A 17,760-nucleotide genomic window follows, 5' to 3' on the forward strand; every position below is an offset into this window, starting at 1 on the left:
CTCTTCTATCTTAAATATTAACGATTATTATGCATACTATATCCTTTGAATTCTACTCTTTTTGTACATAGAGATGTCCAGTTTGATCAAATTAACAATAAAATGCATAGTTTAGTTGGTACTCAATATATAGTTGACTCACTCATTTGATCCTTTTATGTGTGTACAAATATTTGAGATGACAAGTATCATACAAGTACTTGGTGTTTGGCGCATGTAAACATTTAGAATAGACAACATGTAGAGAGATTAATTACATTTAAGTAACGCTTTATTTGATGAGTGCAATGAGAGTAACTCTCATACTTGGCGTTTTTATTACAAAATAGTTACTCCTACATTTTTGTGAGATCACCTAAAAGATCGCGTATTGACTCAATCTAGCAACCATCTCCAAGTTAGGTCCTTAGAAGTGATGAGAGCAATATATGACGAGATCCATCAACAAGAACTTCCGAATAACAAAAATTAAACTGCTGTGACCTTTTTTCTTTTTTTTAATGCAAAAGTTGTGACCTTATTCACCTTAAGGTTACAAGTTGGAGCAGTACGACGTCTTTGTCAATCAATCAACTGCGCAGAATATGCTTTGCATAGCTTTTTCTCATTCCAATACTTGAGTCTGAATCTTCTATCCTACAATTATGTATCACTCGTATGCTACTTCTTCCTATTAATTAGTTAGTACCAATATAGTTTCAGAAATGAAAATAAATGTGATTAACTAATTACAAATATAAATCAATAAGAAGAAGAGGTAACAGATAAATGATACACAAATCCTAAAATAGTGGAGCTTTACATCTTTCATTTTCTTACCATATCCGATTACGAATTCACTTTATTTGCAAAAACATAGGTAAATCACGGTCATAAAATTCATAATCAATTAACTAGTAAAAAGCTTAAAGCTTGGACCAAGAATGACTTTCCCACCATCCTCTAATTCTATCCCGCGTTTTTGACAATAGAAACATCAATTACTATTTCCACTTTGACTTTTCTCCAAAAATGTTTGAAAAACGTTGTTTTAGACCAAAACCATTAAATTAAATAAATTAATAATAAATAAAAAAAAACCACTCATAAAATTTAGCTGATTGGCATAAATAGTTAGACCATAATAACGAATTAAAGTAATAAATAACAAAGTATTAATGTTATGTTAGATGCTTCCCCTAAAAACAAAACGCCCCTTGGATTCTTATTATTTCTTCATCCTTTTTTGACTTATCTCCCCTTTTCTTCTTCATTTTCTTTTCTCCCCCCACTTGTTTATTTCTTCAACAACCCCACTCATATAACTATTACCCCTTCTTAGCTCCCCCTCCCACCCTTCTCTTCTCATTCATTCCACACTTTTCTCCCCCAAACTTTACATTCAATTCAATTCGAATTCAATTCTTTCTCCTCTAAATTTCTCCCTAAACTAAACATCTCCCAAAACCGCCTTTGTTTTTGGTAAGTTTCTAGTGTAAGACGGTCTGATAGGAGACTAACCGATATTATTATCGGATTTTCATTTATGTCGAGTATTCTAGATTTTAACGCTCCTTAATACTTGTGTGCAATTAAGTTAGAGTATTAATTAAATTAAATTTAATTTTCCTAATTATTTTTTATTTTTTTAAAGACACAAGCAAGGCTAGAGTGCCATAGACACAAGCAAAGCTAGCAAAAAGGGAAGAAATGAGAAAACCAATGGAGATCCAAGATAATAATAATAGTCATCAAAACGAGGTTGGATCAGATGCGGGAGGGAGCAGTGTACACTCGCAATCCCGGGTCACATTCAGCGGTCCATTAAATTCATCACCGAAAAAGCGCAACAACAATAGCCGGAGATTTAATAAAGATCAAGATGATAACGAGTATGTTGAAATTACCCTTGATGTACGAGACGACAGCGTTTCAGTACAGGATATAAAGGGTGCTGTGGGTGATCAAGAGGCTGCTTTACTTACCAGTCACTTGGAAAGACAACGCCCTCAGACGCTCACTTCTCAGCTTTCGGCTAAAATTAAACAAGTCTCACGCGAGCTCAAGCGTGTCACTTCCTCGAACCGAACCGGGTTTAAGCAGCTCGATCGGTCTAAGACCACCGCCGCACGTGCTCTTAAAGGGTTGCAGTTTCTTAATAAGAGTGTTGGTAATGAGGGTTGGACTCAGGTTGAGACCCGGTTTAATGAGCTTCAGGTTGATGGCTTGCTACTTCGGTCCCGGTTCGGCAAGTGTATAGGTACGTCCTTTTTTTCCTATTTCGTTTTCCAGCTCAGTTGGTAAAGTAACCACGCGCACCTAATATCATCACTAAAATTTGGTGTGTTCATTTCTAGTGCTCAGAATATATCCATAATTATAATAATGCCAAAAAGATATAACATGCCTTTGTAGGAGTAAAATATAAAAAGGTGGTGCTTTACATAACATGAAAGTAATATGCCATTATTCTAAATATTGGAATTATTGGTAGGGATTATATTGAGCTTAATATATTGCAATTTGGCTACATGCTTGTGTATATTTCAATAATTTTATCTTGAAAAAATCATGATTTTTGGACGTCTATGGTCTATGATCACTTAGGATAGAATGATATGTTACACAAACAAAATTGAGTGGTGGGTACTAATGTGCATAACGTATCCGGTACATAGTGCGCGCTATCCTTATACGAACCATATTATATCTATACTTGACGTAACCGATTATCTTTCAGTCAAATAATTATCGGGTTTCAATCGAATCAGTTACCTACCTAATACTAATCGAGGGTCAAAGAAAACCAATAAGATATTAAACTAGAGATTAAGACTGACTGACTATATGTCTTAGGTTCGAATCCTTCTCCCCTAGTTTATAACTTATGTCATGAAATATGTTTGGTGTAACTTTATAAATCTAATGACATGATATTCATGTACCTACTACGGATTACCAATTTTCATATATTCACACTACTACTAATAGTAGTAACAAATTTTGCTTTCCCAACTACTCTACTACTCTAAAATTGAACATTGGCACTATTTTCATGCAATTCTAATGGTAATACTACCCCCGTTTTAAAAAGATCTTTACAGTTACTATTTGCACGGAATCCAATGCAATATTTAACTACTAATATATCCAATGTCGTATGGGAACAAATTATAAAAATTTGATATTCTGAAAATAGATTTCGAGACCAATTTAACAAGATCTTACATGTAACTTTTTGATGTATATAGTGGTGAGAATTTACGGTCAAAATTTTTATACTTTGGACACATTTTCCAAAGCGTAAAGAACTTTTTGAAACAGAGGGAGTATAATGTTGAAATAGTCATGTAACGTAAAATCAATCATATATACTTGTAATTATCAAAAGAATTGATAGGTGAATTTGATTTTTTCCGACTAGAAGGCGACGTATAAACTAAACGTGTTTTTTTTAATTGGACAACAGGGATGAATGAAAAAGAGTTTGCGGGGGAATTATTTGATGCTTTGGCACGTAGGAGAGGCATTGTTACAGGAACTATTACCAAAACACAATTACGTGATTTTTGGGAGCAGTTAGCTGATCAGAGTTTTGATGCTCGTATCCAAACTTTTTTCGACATGTAAGTTACCGATATCTTTAATCAATGGTTTTGATACATGCAACCTTAAAGTGTTACGTAGTACTTAATATTCATTAATGGGAACCTTAACTATTTTTAGAAGGGAAAAATAACATTGACGTGACGGTTTTAAGTTGGAATATAGAGTTAATACGTATTTGTAATGTTGACCTAAATGTTTTTTTTTTGTAACATAAGAAGAAGTAACGTATAAATAGAATGTTGGTCAATATAACATAAATAATTCTGACAAGTATATGATAATAACGATCTTGTTGACTTGTTAAAATTTATTGTATGAGTCCATTCCGAATATGTGTGAATGAAATTAGAACCTTTCAAAGATGTTCTAGATTGGTCAAAATAAAGTTTGGTATATGGGCATATAGAAGTTGACTAAACTTATACGAGTAGTACTTTAGTAAGCTATTGTCACATTTAATACATTCATGATTGTACGTTGATGTCAAGTTATAATCCAGAATATAATGAGAAAGTATTTTCCGATATCTGATATGTCTGGTAACACACATATCAGAGTAAAGATAAATAGCCAAAAGATAAAATAGGGAAAAAAGAAGTACCATTCATGTTAAAAACAGTACCATTCTGACAAAAAAGTACCATTTTTGTATTAAAAAGTACTCCCTCCGTCCCGGAATACTCGACCCGGTTTGACCGGCACAGAGTTTAAGAGACTTGAATTGACTTATTTAATTTAATAGGTAGTAGTTGATAGTGGGGTATTATTTTAATGTAGTTAGTGGGAGGTGGGTTAAGAGGTGGGGTTGGGGGAGAGTAGGGGTTGAATTTTTAATTATTTTTTGTATAGAGTAAGGGGTAGGTGGGTTAATAGGGGTGGAGTGAGAAATAATATAATATTGTTATAATATTTCCATTTTTAGAAACAGGTCAAGTATTAAGGGACGGCCCGATAAGGAAAACAGGTCAAGTATTCCGGGACGGAGGGAGTACCATTTAATTTTCTTTTTTGTCTTTTCCTATTTTGTCTTTTGATATGATATGCATTTGCAAGCACATATCAGATATCCGAAAATACTTCCTCGAATATAATATAATACAGAATAGCGGGTATGACTGAGAGATCTGAGACTACCATGTACTATTATACGACATCCTACCTCCTCCATCTGTAACTTGTATTGTCCCTCCTGACACATTTGCGCGAAAAAACCCATTTATTGAGTAATATGATTGTACATCTTAACATCATGCCTCATGGTGCATTGGTGCTAAACTGATACAAGTAGGAATTGAAATGAATTGATTAGTATTCTTAATGGAGATTAACCTTAAAAAAAGACCTGATTAACAGGCAGTTATACCTAACCACCTTAAGCCAAAAGGAGAAGTAATGGGAATATGTAGACGCACATGTAGGATGTTTAGATTTCAAGAAAGAAAGATCCAAAAAATGGCACTAAATTTAGCCCGGAATTATGCAGTCTGTACTTTCTAGTCTGTGAGTCTGTAGCACACCATAAATGGTTGTCATCTTTATTAAATAACGAGTGTAAAGTTACATGCATGTGATAATTTAAGACCCACCTTTCATATGTGTCGGTCCATCCTTTTTCTCTGTCCTTAGATTTTTTGGGAGGGTTGTTCGTGTACATACATAGTCGCTACACAAACAAAGATAAGGAAGACGTGTCGAATTGTCGATTACTCCCCCCGTATTTATTTAAGAGATATATTTGGCCGGACACGAGTATTAAGAAAAAGAATTGAATGAAATAAAGTAATAAAACAAGTGGGGTTGAGTAGATATTTTAATAAGAAAAACAATTGGGGACCATGTCATTTCAGGGAGTGGGGGTAGGTGTAGATATACGGAGTATATTTAACTAGATGGTGGGATTGATAAGTTACTAAAAATGACAAGTGTATCTCTTAAATAAATACGGCCGGAAAAGGCAAGTGTATCCCTTATATAAATACAGAAGGAGTATTTCGTAAGTCCGTAGTAGAGCTGACAAACGTGTCATGTCGGAATGCTTCATATTTGGTCCAGTGTCTAGTGTCGTTCACAAAATCTATCAAAACTTTGCAAAATGTAGCATATTAGCACAATATAACAAAAATGAGCTAAATGGGTCATATTCGGGTTGGTGTCGGATCGGGTCGTGTCGGTTTCGTCATATTATCATGTCATGTCAGATAATTTCAAGGATATAGTTCCTCAGTTTTCTATTAGTTGCAACGTTTAGTTTTACTCGATATATGACAAAATTGACTCGACCTGAATTATCGTTTGGATTTTACTCGATATTCGATAACTTGATTTGAACTCAAATTGAAATGGATTTGGATGACCTGTTTGCCAACGTTCAAGTAAGACTTGACTGGATCAAGAAATTGACCAGATATATCTGCTAGCTCGTGCATCTATTGTAATAATGTTAACTTTTGGAATCAATTTTATTTTTTAAAGTTACTGTTTTTGGATTAGGAAATGAGTTGTTATTAGACAAAGATGCTTATGTTGATGACTAAATTACAGGGTGGATAAGGATGCAGATGGCAGGATTACAGAAGTAGAAGTCAAAGAGGTATGATATTAAGCCATGTTACTTGCTTAATTTTAAAATTACACGTTGAGACGAATCTAACAAGACTCCACAATATTAAGAAGCGGAGAAAGTAATTATTAATCTTCTGATAACTGAACTGTTCTTTTTTACTAATTCAGATTATCTCACTAAGCGCGACAGCCAATAAGCTGAAGACAATTCAAGACCATGCTGAGGAATATGCTGCCCTCATCATGGAAGAGCTTGATCCTGATGACCTTGGTTTCATTGAGGTTGGTCATTTTTTTTATAATCTTCAGTTACAAAAGTTATGATCAAGCCCAGTTTAAGCTTTAATCTCAGCCCAAGTATTTGTAGGCCTAGCCCAATTATGATTGGGTGATGATAAAGATCGCAAGTTGCGACAATATTTAGTTGTCGCAATCTCACGTGTCGAAATTTAATTGGTACATATAGGCGCCACATATGCTATGTGTCATCATAATATTTTTACTATCAATCCAAAATTTTTACTATGAAAACATGTAAATAAGGTAATCGATATAAAGATAGAAACAAATTAGAACATTCAGATTTTCCTACCTTTATTTTAAACATGTATAATAGGATATATAAGTTAAATATTTTAGATTCCAATTTAAATCATGACACATAAGCATGACATGTCATCGTTGTGACACGGCTTAAAAGTCGCATGTTGCGACCTTTATCATTTTCGATTATGATTAGAACCCGGTTCGTTTCCCTATTTCCGTTGCGGTTGTTCAAACGCAAAAAACCTAACATGTTACAATGTTATGTACCTAACACTTAGATAAGCTTTACTCTCTTGGAATTCATAGAGTACTAATCAATGTTGTTGTTATCATGTATCCTGATGTGCAGATCCATAACTTGGAAATGCTATTGGTTCAAGCGCCAACACACTCAAACAACACAGTCACAGATAGTCGTAACCTGAGCAAATTACTTAGCCAAAAGCTAGTTCCAACCAAGGAACCCAACCCCATCAAGCGCGGTGTCAGTAGGTTCACTTACTTCGTAGAGGACAACTGGAAGAGAATATGGGTCATTATCCTATGGCTCTGCATTTGTGCTGGTCTCTTCACTTGGAAGTTCATGCAATACAAGAATCGTTACGTGTTCCATGTCATGGGATATTGTGTCACATTCGCTAAGGGTGCAGCCGAGACCCTTAAATTCAACATGGCCCTCATCCTTTTACCTGTTTGTAGGAACACCATCACCTGGCTTAGGAGCAGGACTAAGCTAGGTATGGCAGTTCCCTTTGATGATAACATCAATTTTCATAAGGTTGTAGCTCTTGGTGTCGGGGTTGGGGCAGCTATCCACGTGATTTGCCATCTTACATGCGACTTTCCGAGGCTGCTACATGCGACTGATGAAGCTTATGAGCCGTTAGGCAGGTATTTTGGGGTACCGAGGCCTCCAAACTATTGGTGGTTTGTCAGGGGAACTGAAGGCTGGACCGGGATTGTCATGGTAGTCCTAATGACTATCGCGTTTATTTTAGCACAACCTTGGTTTCGAAGGAATAAACTCAAGCTACCTAAGGCCCTCAAAAAACTTACTGGGTTCAATGCCTTTTGGTATTCTCACCATCTGTTTGTCATAGTCTATACCCTCTTGTTAGTCCACGGGTGGTTCTTGTACCTTAGCAAGGAGTGGTACAAGAAATCGGTAAGCTATTTATTTGCCACAAATGTGTTTTTTTAATATGTTGTTCTAGAAGCTTTTTCGGAATTAACTTGTATATATTCTGATATGGTGGCTTTGATGCAGACATGGATGTATCTTGCTGTGCCGGTCCTATTGTACGCGTTTGAGAGGCTGATCAGGGCACTCAGGTCTGGTTACAAGACAGTACAGATATCTAAGGTTTGTGACATGCTCTTACTCTGATAGTGTTCTGCAGTACTCTGACTAATTTGAAATTCTGAATTCGCTATTCAAAATAACTAATGTTCTTTTTTTCTGTATGTTCAGGTGGCGGTCTACCCCGGTAATGTACTGACGTTACAGATGACGAAGCCTCAGAATTTCAAATACACCAGTGGACAGTACATATTTGTTAACTGTGCTGATGTTTCTCCTTTCGAATGGTACTAATATATATATATATAACTTCAAGAAGTTTTGCTTTTGATAAAATGAACTGACTGACCTTAGTAAAAGGAGTTAGTACATTTCCGTTCTAATATGGATCTTGAAATATATAGGCATCCCTTCTCTCTGACTTCAGCTCCTGGGGACGATTACATAAGTGTTCACATTCGAGCAGCGGGTGACTGGACTTCTCAGCTGAGAACACTCTTCTCCAAATTATGTCAGCCTCCTAGAAGCAGTGATCAGAGTGGTCTTCTCAGAGCTGATATAAACTGCGGACCTATTCCAAGGTAATCTCAAGTTCCACTCTTCTAAAAGATTCATACTCTGTACTTAATAAGTTCAGATAAGTCTCAATAAGTTCAATTCATAACCAAAATATATTTCAGGTAGCTAAATAAGTTCTGGTAGGGCGAATAAGATCACATACATTTACCAAAGTTATTCGCATATGCTAATCAAACCTACAAAATTCATTAAGCCTATAATCTTATGCTAAGTGCTAATTGCGAAACAAGACAATGACGAAAAGTGTTGCCTGACATGTTTGTGTAGAATGCCAAGGCTCAAGATTGATGGTCCATATGGAGCACCAGCCCAAGACTATAAAAAATACGACGTCCTGTTACTAGTAGGTCTTGGAATCGGGGCAACACCGTTGATCAGTATAGTGAAGGATGTGCTATACCACATCAAGCAACAAAAAGAGGTTGAGAGTGGATTAAGTCCGGATGACAGGAGAAAACCGTTCCTTGTGAAACGGGCATATTTCTATTGGGTTACCCGAGAACAAGGATCTTTCGAGTGGTTTAGGAGTGTGATGAATGAGGTGGCTGAGAATGACCGAGACCATGTGATCGAACTCCATAACTACTGCACAAGTGTCTACGAAGAAGGAGATGCAAGATCAGCTTTGATTGCTATGCTTCAGTCCTTGCACCACGCGAAGAATGGTATGGATATTGTGTCCGGGACTCGGGTGAAGACTCATTTTGCTAGGCCTAATTGGAGAGCTGTTTTCAAGCATGTTGCTGTTAACCACACTCAGAAGAGAGTTGGTAAGCATTTCCTGCATTAGTTCTATTTCATTTCCCCCCTTGAGTTTTAATGTTTGGGTTCGAGGTGACTAGTGGGTCGAACTCCACCTCACCAACCTGGTTCTAGGGCCCTGTTCTCTTTACCTTGTTTTTATTTATTTCAGGTCTAATAAGATATGATAATATAATACAATATAAAATAAAATAAAGGTCAATAAATTAAGATAATTAAGATAACATAAGGGTCAATAAGTTTAAAGGACACTTACACTTTTTATAACTTCCAACTTCGAGCTTGGTATAGTGAGCCATTCATGGTTCATCGCCTACCAGCTTGTTTCGGCCCTTGGGTGGACCGGTCCATTGACGACCTATAGTTTTGATCGTTTCGATGTATTTTGTAATGCTAATTTTTGTGTTATGTATTGCAGGAGTGTTCTATTGTGGTGCACCTGGTTTGACACAGCAACTGAGACATTTATCACAAGATTTTTCGAGGAAAACTCCCACCAAGTTTGATTTCCACAAGGAGAATTTTTAAGACAACAAACCCTAGTAAATATATACACAAGTATCTTATATTAAAAATATATTCTTTTATTATTAGGACAGGAGTTATTTTCTTCTTTCTCTTCCTCTTGATCTATATTAAAGTTAACGACGTCTTTGTCTAAAATGTAATTTATCAAAATAAAAGTAGTGATATTAAGAATTTAATTTATTACGGAGTACTACGTAGTTGTTATTGCACTTCTAGTATGTTGAAAGAATGAAAGATGGTCATATGTAATAGTGATTGGAATTACATGTTGTATCTAAAGCCTAACCATTTTGATGAAACTTAACTTCGAGTAGTAACTTTTTTTGGTAGTTTGTCGAATACAGATAACAAATTTTCGCTTGTTTGTACTAATACGGTACTGTATGTGTCACAATTCATTAGTAGTAAAACGCAGAGGTCGAGTGTTAGATACAAATCTATACCTCTATACCTAGTGTTTGGGCTCTCAATTGGATAATAATTGGACCAGCAGTCCAAAAGTCCAATGGCTTCATACAACAATATACCAAGCCATTACCCCTCCAAAGGCTATTCAGCCATCAACAAAGCTCAAGGCCCAACAAGTAATAAATGACCTATGGGGCATTTACTACACAAACACTATAAATAAGCCGTCAAGGCTCACACCTCAAGGTACGTCCAATTTATTGCCTCAAGACTACTCTCTAGAGAACTCTCTCTAGATCCGAGCATCGTTCTTACTTAGGCATCGGAGGGGCTCCTAGGAAACACCCCCGAGGCTAGTGACTTTGTCAATTGTGCAAGTAAATTCGCCACAACTCATTCAAGCAAGATAGATCTTCCACACCAACGAAAATTAAAGGGCCTTCATACGAAGCTCATTACTTCAACCCCGGAATAATTTGGCGCCGTCTGTGGGGAAAAACACTTCAAAGCCTTGAGAAATCAGCCATTTTTGCTCTAAAAATGGATAACAACATCGTTAGCGACAATGTCAGCGTCCACACGGACTCAGAGTCCGAAGCAGAGGCGCAACCAAGGTCAGAGGCAAGGTCGCAGTCGAGCAGGGCTACCACCGCAGTGATTACTAGACCTCCAATCCCTACTCGGGAAGAGCTCACCGCAGCCATAACTATCATGCAAAACTTCCTCTTCAACGAGAAGGAGCAAGGCTTAGCGAATGACCGCCGCGAGGAAAGGAGAACTAGGCGACGACTGAACATGCCACCCCCTAGTGAAGAAGTCGCGAGATCTGACCGAACACTCCCTCATTTGACAGGAACGCATCTAACGTCAAGGTGGGTGGAGAGCACGTGGGACACACAGAAAAGGGCTCAGCAGTAGCCAGAATGGTTCGTAGCGCCATCGCCCACTCCACAAGCTCTTTGAAGTAAAACGACCAGTCAGCATACTCGGATCCGAAGCTCGGTACTCAGCAGGTTGAGACCATCGGTTCACGAGAGGTTGGGTAAGTCAAGCAGATCCAGTGATCGACCCAAAGTCAGCAGCCTATCGGCGAGGAGGAGAAGAAGGAGGCATGATCGAACCCCTAGCCCCTACGCATCCCCGAGCGTTCCAATGCAGGAACCTCGGCAAGTGGAGGCATTAGAGCGAGGCTGGGGAAGAGGATCATGACCCTAACATCCTCCCCGTTCATAGAAGAGCTGATCATGGAGGAAATCTCAAAGGTTAGGCTGTCAGCGCACCTAACATACAACGGAACCACATATCTAAGGGACCATGTCATCTCCGACAAGCAGCAGATGTTCCTGAGCCTCTATTCCGAAGCTTGTTGGAGTAAGTATTTCCCAACTACACTAACTGGAGTGGCAGGAGAATGGTTCAGATCGCTTCCGAAAGGATCGATTGACAGTTGGAGAGATCTGAAGGACAAATTCTGCGTGCAGTTCGTGAGTAACAACCGCCCCGAACGAACCACCGCTGAACCGACTTCCATTCAACAAGAGAGAGACGAGAGTCTCCGAGACTTCATGGCCAGGTTCATGAAAGAATCAACCTACATTCCAAATCTGCAGCCCAATGTGGCAATCTTTGCTTTAAAGCACGCGCTTCAATAAGGGAAGTTCCGCGACAAACTGTCGATGAAGAACCCCACCAAGATAGATGACATACTTGTTAGGTTATGATACATATGACAATTCATAAATCATGCGGAAACACTACTACAAAAAGTGACAAAGAGATCCCTCAAATAAGACCCCTTATTTAAATATTGGGTCTCTTTGATGGAGGAGACCTCCTATCCCAAAAAACGGATCTCTTATATCACGTGACCCCATTTATAAAAAAAGAAAAGACCTACTATCATGAAACACAGATCTCTTATATCACGTGGGCCCATTTAAAGAAAAAGAAGGAGACCTTCTGTCACAAAACATGGGTCTCTTTTTTACACATCTCCTTACTTCAATCTCCCTCCCCTGCACGCGAGCAAGCAATCTCTCAGGAAAACCTCTGGTTAATTTCTCTATCCTCCCCAATCTTCGATAATCTTCGACAAGAAAAAAATATATGGAGCTTCAGCAAAAAAAACCCTAAAAACGGCAGACTATTGTGCACATGTTGGTGCAGATTTGCGATTGAAAGAAGCAATTTATCGAGAAATTGAAGTACCAATAGAAACTCTATATCGGTCACCTTCTTTCCACGCTCTTAATCCAAGGAATTCCTTGCCATTCTCAAATTTATTTCAAATATCACCGGTATTTCTCTTTCTCCTCAATTTTTGCTGACTTTTTCCGGTTATGTCATAATTTTAAGGCTTTATGGTTACAATTGGACGGTATTATTTGTTGGAGGTGTAGGTTTGTTAATTAGGGCAAAAATCTGTTCATTTTTTCAGAATTTCTAGTTAAGTTGTGATTGTTGTGGATATTTTTAGCTCTAATGTTATATTTGTTGCTGATAGATTTAAGTTTAATGCGTTTTCTGCTTTAGTTTTTTTTTGAAAATTAGGGTTTCAGTATGTGTTATTGAGTATTGTTTTCTAATTAGGACGAATTGGTTGTCATTGTGTGTTTATTGATTCGGGATTTACTGAATTTTGTTAATTTCTTGGGTTAATTATTGTAGATGATTATTTTGATTGGTAATAAGTAGTGGAAGTTATATTATTTGAGTTGCAAACTAAGTGTTTGATGAAATTCCCAAATGATTGTGTGATGAAACCCAAGGGTAACAAGAACTTCTTAAGCAAGCTCATATCCATTATCAATGACGTAGAACTGCGTATGAGAAAGGCTTAGGTGGATAACTGTACTTTGGTTTCTGACTTTCTGCGGAAGAATGTGGTTCTGCCAGGAGTTTAATACGTGTTATGTTTTAGTATTCTTTTGGTATATGTTCTTGTGTTGGAGGGAATCTTATGAAGAATATGGAGAAATGTATGTTGATCTCATGAAGTTAATGTCAATATTATCAACTTTGCACTAATACGTATTTCATATTCTACAGCTGTCTCACAGCCGCATTTAGTTGGTATAAAGGAATCTACACAGCCAAGCCCAGACAGGAATACACTGGAGGCTGGTACAGTTGGCAATATAGCTCAAGCAAGGCCTTCTGTTACGGAGGAAAGTGTTGTACAGTGGGCTAAAAATGATAAGAGAAGATTACTTCATGCTGTTTATAGCGTTAGAGATTTAGATAAGACGATAAAGTACATTTCCAACTTTAACATCTGCAAATTTCAGATTGCTTATTATGAAGCAGATGACTAATTATTGTGGGAAAAATGTAGATTCTATACGGAGTGCCTTGGCATGAAGGTATTGCGGAAAAGAGACATCCCAGAGGAGAGATTTTCAAATGCCTTTCTTGGTTTTGGACCCGAAGAGTCACATTTTACGGTTGAACTTTCATACAGTAAGCTCTCTGGCTTTAAATCCATCTTTTTTCAATGAACATATAGACCTATCATTTTGTTGACTTCCCTTTGCTACCATATACTTGCTCATTTTTGTTCTGTGCGTAGTGAATCTTAAATAACAAGGTGTTGCAATTAAAACAATGGTTACAGACTATGGAGTTGACAAATATGATATTGGAACTGGTTTTGGTCACTTAATAGCAGAAGGTATTACTAAAATTTTCATATCCTTAGTGATGTAGCCAAACTTATTACTTCAAACTATATTGCTTTAAATACATACTATTTCCTTTGTGGTTGTTAATCCATTCCTCCACCCCCACAAAGGACACTAACTCACTTTCGATGGTAAAATAAGCATCTGATTTCTTTTATTGTATAGTTACAATACATTTTTCATACTTGAACTTACCTGTAAAGAATTTAAGTTGGTGTCTGAATCTGGAGATCCTCTTGTGTGTTTTACTTCCACTTTAAGTAACTCAGTCATAAATGGGTAAAAGTCCAAGTATCAGACTCGACTATGTTATGAAAAAGTCCATTGTTTTTGTTTGAAATGAAGTATCAAGAATCCATGCCATATCTAGTGTTAAGGATCCAACACACCAGTACTTTAGGTGGAAATGAAGAATTCGAGTAACTTAGCCTTCACATTAATGCTAAAAGAAACAGAGTATTTGATTTTTATCCAAACATTTGTGACTGCAATTTATGATTATTTGTAGCCGATCTGTTTGTCCTGGATTGTGTGGTTATTTACAGTTTTCCAATGTCTTGGTTCTAATTTTTTTTCCTCTGATTAACACAGTCCCACAAACATAGTATACCCATCTTGTTGCATTTCATGCTCACTTCTACATGGAGCCAGAGACCTCAGATAGTGGTTCGATGACAATTGGGGCTGCTGGTGGTCGTGGAGGTATCGCTTCAGTAGGCGGGAGAAGTACAAGATCTCCTACTTCTAATTAAATTGTGCGACCTCTTCCTGGCCTGAAAGAGAAAGTTAAGAATGTCATGTTTTAAGAACGTTAAGAACGTTACTATTGGGCCTCGGAGCCTCAGAGTTTGGCTACTGAATGGTATGTTGCGTGGTCTGCGTTTGTGTGTATGCGACTTATTGGTATTTGATCACTTTTCTTTCTAATACTTTGACTACATTGTTTTCTTTCATTTATCTTGTCTGACATCTTGTGAGCTGAATTATGAATTGCTATGAAGATTTGCCACTGTGTTCTTTATTATCGGAAATACACTAGCCTATATTGTGATATATTTAAATTACTTTTTAATTCGTATTAAAGTAGGAGAATTGTTCCACGGGAGAGGTTTTAATCGCGGCGTACGTTGTGTGATGGGCATATATTAACATTATTGTTGGACTCCATGGCCGGCCGACTGTTTTAGTTCTGTAGCACGAGTGAGGGGATTATTCCTACATATGTCTTTTGTTGGGTTTTCTTGGATTTGGGGTTTTAATTTATTGATAGAATTGGGAATCAGATGTCTAGAGGGAAAATGCATAGTTTAGTAACTTATTTATATTTCAGTTTTTTTGTTTTTCTTGGATTTGGGGTTTTAACTTTTAAGTGATAGATAGAATTGGGAATCAAATGTGCAGAGGGAAGATGAATAGTTTAGTAACTGGTTATATTTCTTTTTTTTGCCGATTTGCCTTCATCCTGTTTATCCTGGCCTTGCAGTTTGCAAACACAAGCCGAAACTTGTTGGGTAATTGTGTAAATGTTCAATTATTATTATCAACTGGCTTGGGTGTAAACTGCAAAACACATGACTGATAAGTGATGTGATCACTTATCTGCTCTTATTGCCTCTTACTAAGTATTACAGTTCTGAATAAATACATGATTTGTGATTCAATTTATTTGCACCTCACAGATAATCAGAGAAGTTAAGGCTTAAACAACACTTAATTAGTGTAATACCAGTTTAAACCAAACTTAATCAGTGTAATACCAGACTTAAACAACACTTAGATTATGCAGTTTGTCCCTTGTTCTCAACTGTCCTGAACAGCAATCCAGGAAATAATTGAATGCTTGGGGATGTTAAAACTGCTCCATACCCACCTAGACCATGCACACTTGGGCATATATTATGGCAGACTTGTGCACCAACACTGTGGTTGCGTTTTTTCACTGTAAAAGGTAGGTTTGAAGAATCTGCTAGTTTCTCTGCGTATCTCTTCATACTTAGTTGCAAGACTGCTTGCTATCTTGTCTTTTGGCAAGCGAGTCGAACATATTCCCTGTCATTCCTGTAGCCAAATGACAACTAATTTGTGGAGCTTCTGCAAGATCTTTGGGTATTGTTCAAGTATACTTGTGTTGCCGTAATTCCTGAGTTTTAGCTGATTTTCTTTTGATAGTTGCTGTGTAATTTTGAATTTGAACTTTTCTGTTTATAATAAATTTACCGTCCATGTTCATAAAGGTTTGTCTTTTATTACCGAATTGCAAACATGTACATCTTAAATCTTACACTGTTGTTGTAATTCTACTCCTTAACTGTCATTCTTACTTGGATACAGTAAACTGAAGTATGGAACTTTTAATAGTGCAAGCTACTCGGGGTATTGAAAGCTTCTGAAAAGAGAGTGCTCAGTATTATAAATGTCTTATTTCTGCAATATTATCCCCTGAATCCTGATACGATATTGTTTTAGTAGAAAGATTATGTTATTTGCCGTATTCCATTCTGTGTGAATTAGTGTCTGGTGAATGAACAAGATATCCATGTTTCTCGTTTTAGATGACTTCCTGTGAAATAAATTGTTCTTTGGAAAGTTAACTTTGATATCCACTGATCCTCAATCATCAATTGTTTTGACCACCAACAGTCCAATTATGAACCTCAAAACCAGGCTCTGAAAACTTATAAATGGACATCCAGTTTGTTCTATGAGTTCCGAATGGGGTATGAAGTGATGTTATGTGGGTTTGCTGCTGCAACAGGCCTCTGGTGGTGTTTTTTTTTTTGTGGATAAGTGGGATTGCAGTCTTGTTAGAATTTCAGTTGGTTGGTGTTGTTGGATGGCTACCTGCTATTTTTTTTGGAGTTTTCTTGGTGCCTTAATGTTGATGCCCTTTAGTTTAGGCAACCAAATAAATTGCCCTTAATATATTGCTGGTTGGTATTCAAAGTTTCATTCAGCTGTTTATATTTTTCTCATCATTCGTGTTATCGTAAATCGGTAAATGAGTCGATTTTCTTAAATTATCCTTTGTTTAACTACTAATTATGCTACTTATTACAGTTTTATAAAGAAACTTATTCATCAGAAAATGAGGATGAGGTTAGAGACATGTGGGTCGAGTATTTTCTCAAGCATGAAGCAGATGAAGAAAACCAAGTTGATGGTATGAAAATAACTCCACGAGTTTTGGTTCCAATTGTTGGTAAAATTGGCATGAATGATTATATTTTGGAATTGATTTTTGTTTTACGTTTTTGGAAATTGCGATGTAAATCTTTGACGTTTATGCAAATTACAATTTATGTAAAGCTTGCGTTTTGAGCATTACTTGTGGGAAATATTTTTTTTGGTAATATATGGATTATGGAATTGTTCTCGAATTATTACAAATTATGTATTATAGCAGGTGTGGTTTTGTGCGTTTGATTCCTGCTGCCCGATATTTATAGAGGTGTAAATGCAGGTGTAATATGTATGTTAATTCTGAATTGTCGTTGCTGGCCTGTATTCTGCTATTATCGATTTTTTTTTAAAAAAAAGGGTTGCAAAGAGACCCGTCAGGTGTAATAAAGGCTCTCTAGTTATAATAATAAAAAATTCAAAGAGACCCCATATCTAAGATACGAGGTCTTAATTTGTAAAAAATAATAATAATAAAAATAACAAAGAGACCCCCTATCTTATATATGAGGTCTTAACTGCTTTAATAAATAAAAATAAAAATATTCAAAGAGACCTCCTATCTTACTTTTGGGGTCTGAACATTTTAACAAACAGATCTCACATCTCTAATAAGAGGTCTCTTTCCCT

The 17,760-nt window shown here is 36.8% G+C and overlaps 1 protein-coding gene and 1 long non-coding RNA gene across 3 annotated transcripts; both read left to right on the forward strand.

The window, feature by feature from the left end:
- Positions 1–1,222: 1,222 nt before the first annotated feature.
- LOC110794672 (respiratory burst oxidase homolog protein B) lies at positions 1,223–10,058 on the forward strand. The gene is made up of 11 exons (XM_021999636.2): positions 1,223–1,461; positions 1,634–2,239; positions 3,449–3,605; positions 6,130–6,178; positions 6,319–6,432; positions 7,046–7,861; positions 7,964–8,059; positions 8,168–8,283; positions 8,401–8,577; positions 8,843–9,345; positions 9,756–10,058. Exons 2-11 carry the CDS (start codon positions 1,690–1,692, stop codon positions 9,863–9,865), a joined length of 2,688 nt encoding a protein of 895 aa, XP_021855328.1. The 5' UTR covers positions 1,223–1,461; positions 1,634–1,689; the 3' UTR covers positions 9,866–10,058.
- A 3,020-nt stretch (positions 10,059–13,078) lies between these two features.
- Positions 13,079–17,318, forward strand: LOC130459991 (uncharacterized). 2 transcript variants are annotated; one of them, XR_008919790.1, is made up of 4 exons: positions 13,079–13,526; positions 13,608–13,732; positions 14,545–14,815; positions 17,011–17,318. It is a non-coding gene; the product is annotated as an uncharacterized lncRNA (long non-coding RNA). The 2 variants fall into 2 exon arrangements; XR_008919789.1 differs by lacking the exon at positions 17,011–17,318 and having other exon boundaries at positions 13,094–13,526; positions 14,545–15,025.
- Positions 17,319–17,760: the final 442 nt, after the last annotated feature.

Source organism: Spinacia oleracea, chromosome 4 (genome assembly GCF_020520425.1).
Source record: "Spinacia oleracea cultivar Varoflay chromosome 4, BTI_SOV_V1, whole genome shotgun sequence".
Classification (NCBI taxonomy): domain Eukaryota; kingdom Viridiplantae; phylum Streptophyta; class Magnoliopsida; order Caryophyllales; family Amaranthaceae; genus Spinacia; species Spinacia oleracea.

What these genes read in the sequence shown, in the direction of transcription:
- LOC110794672 (XM_021999636.2), top strand. Translation starts at nt 1,690, where the DNA reads ATGAGAAAACCAATGGAGATCCAAGATAATAATAATAGTCATCAAAAC. An exon ending in ATGACCTTGGTTTCATTGAG is followed by an intron (nt 6,433 to 7,045) that starts GTTGGTCATTTT and finishes CCTGATGTGCAG; the next exon opens with ATCCATAACTTGGAAATGCT. An exon ending in AACTGCGGACCTATTCCAAG is followed by an intron (nt 8,578 to 8,842) that starts GTAATCTCAAGT and finishes ATGTTTGTGTAG; the next exon opens with AATGCCAAGGCTCAAGATTG.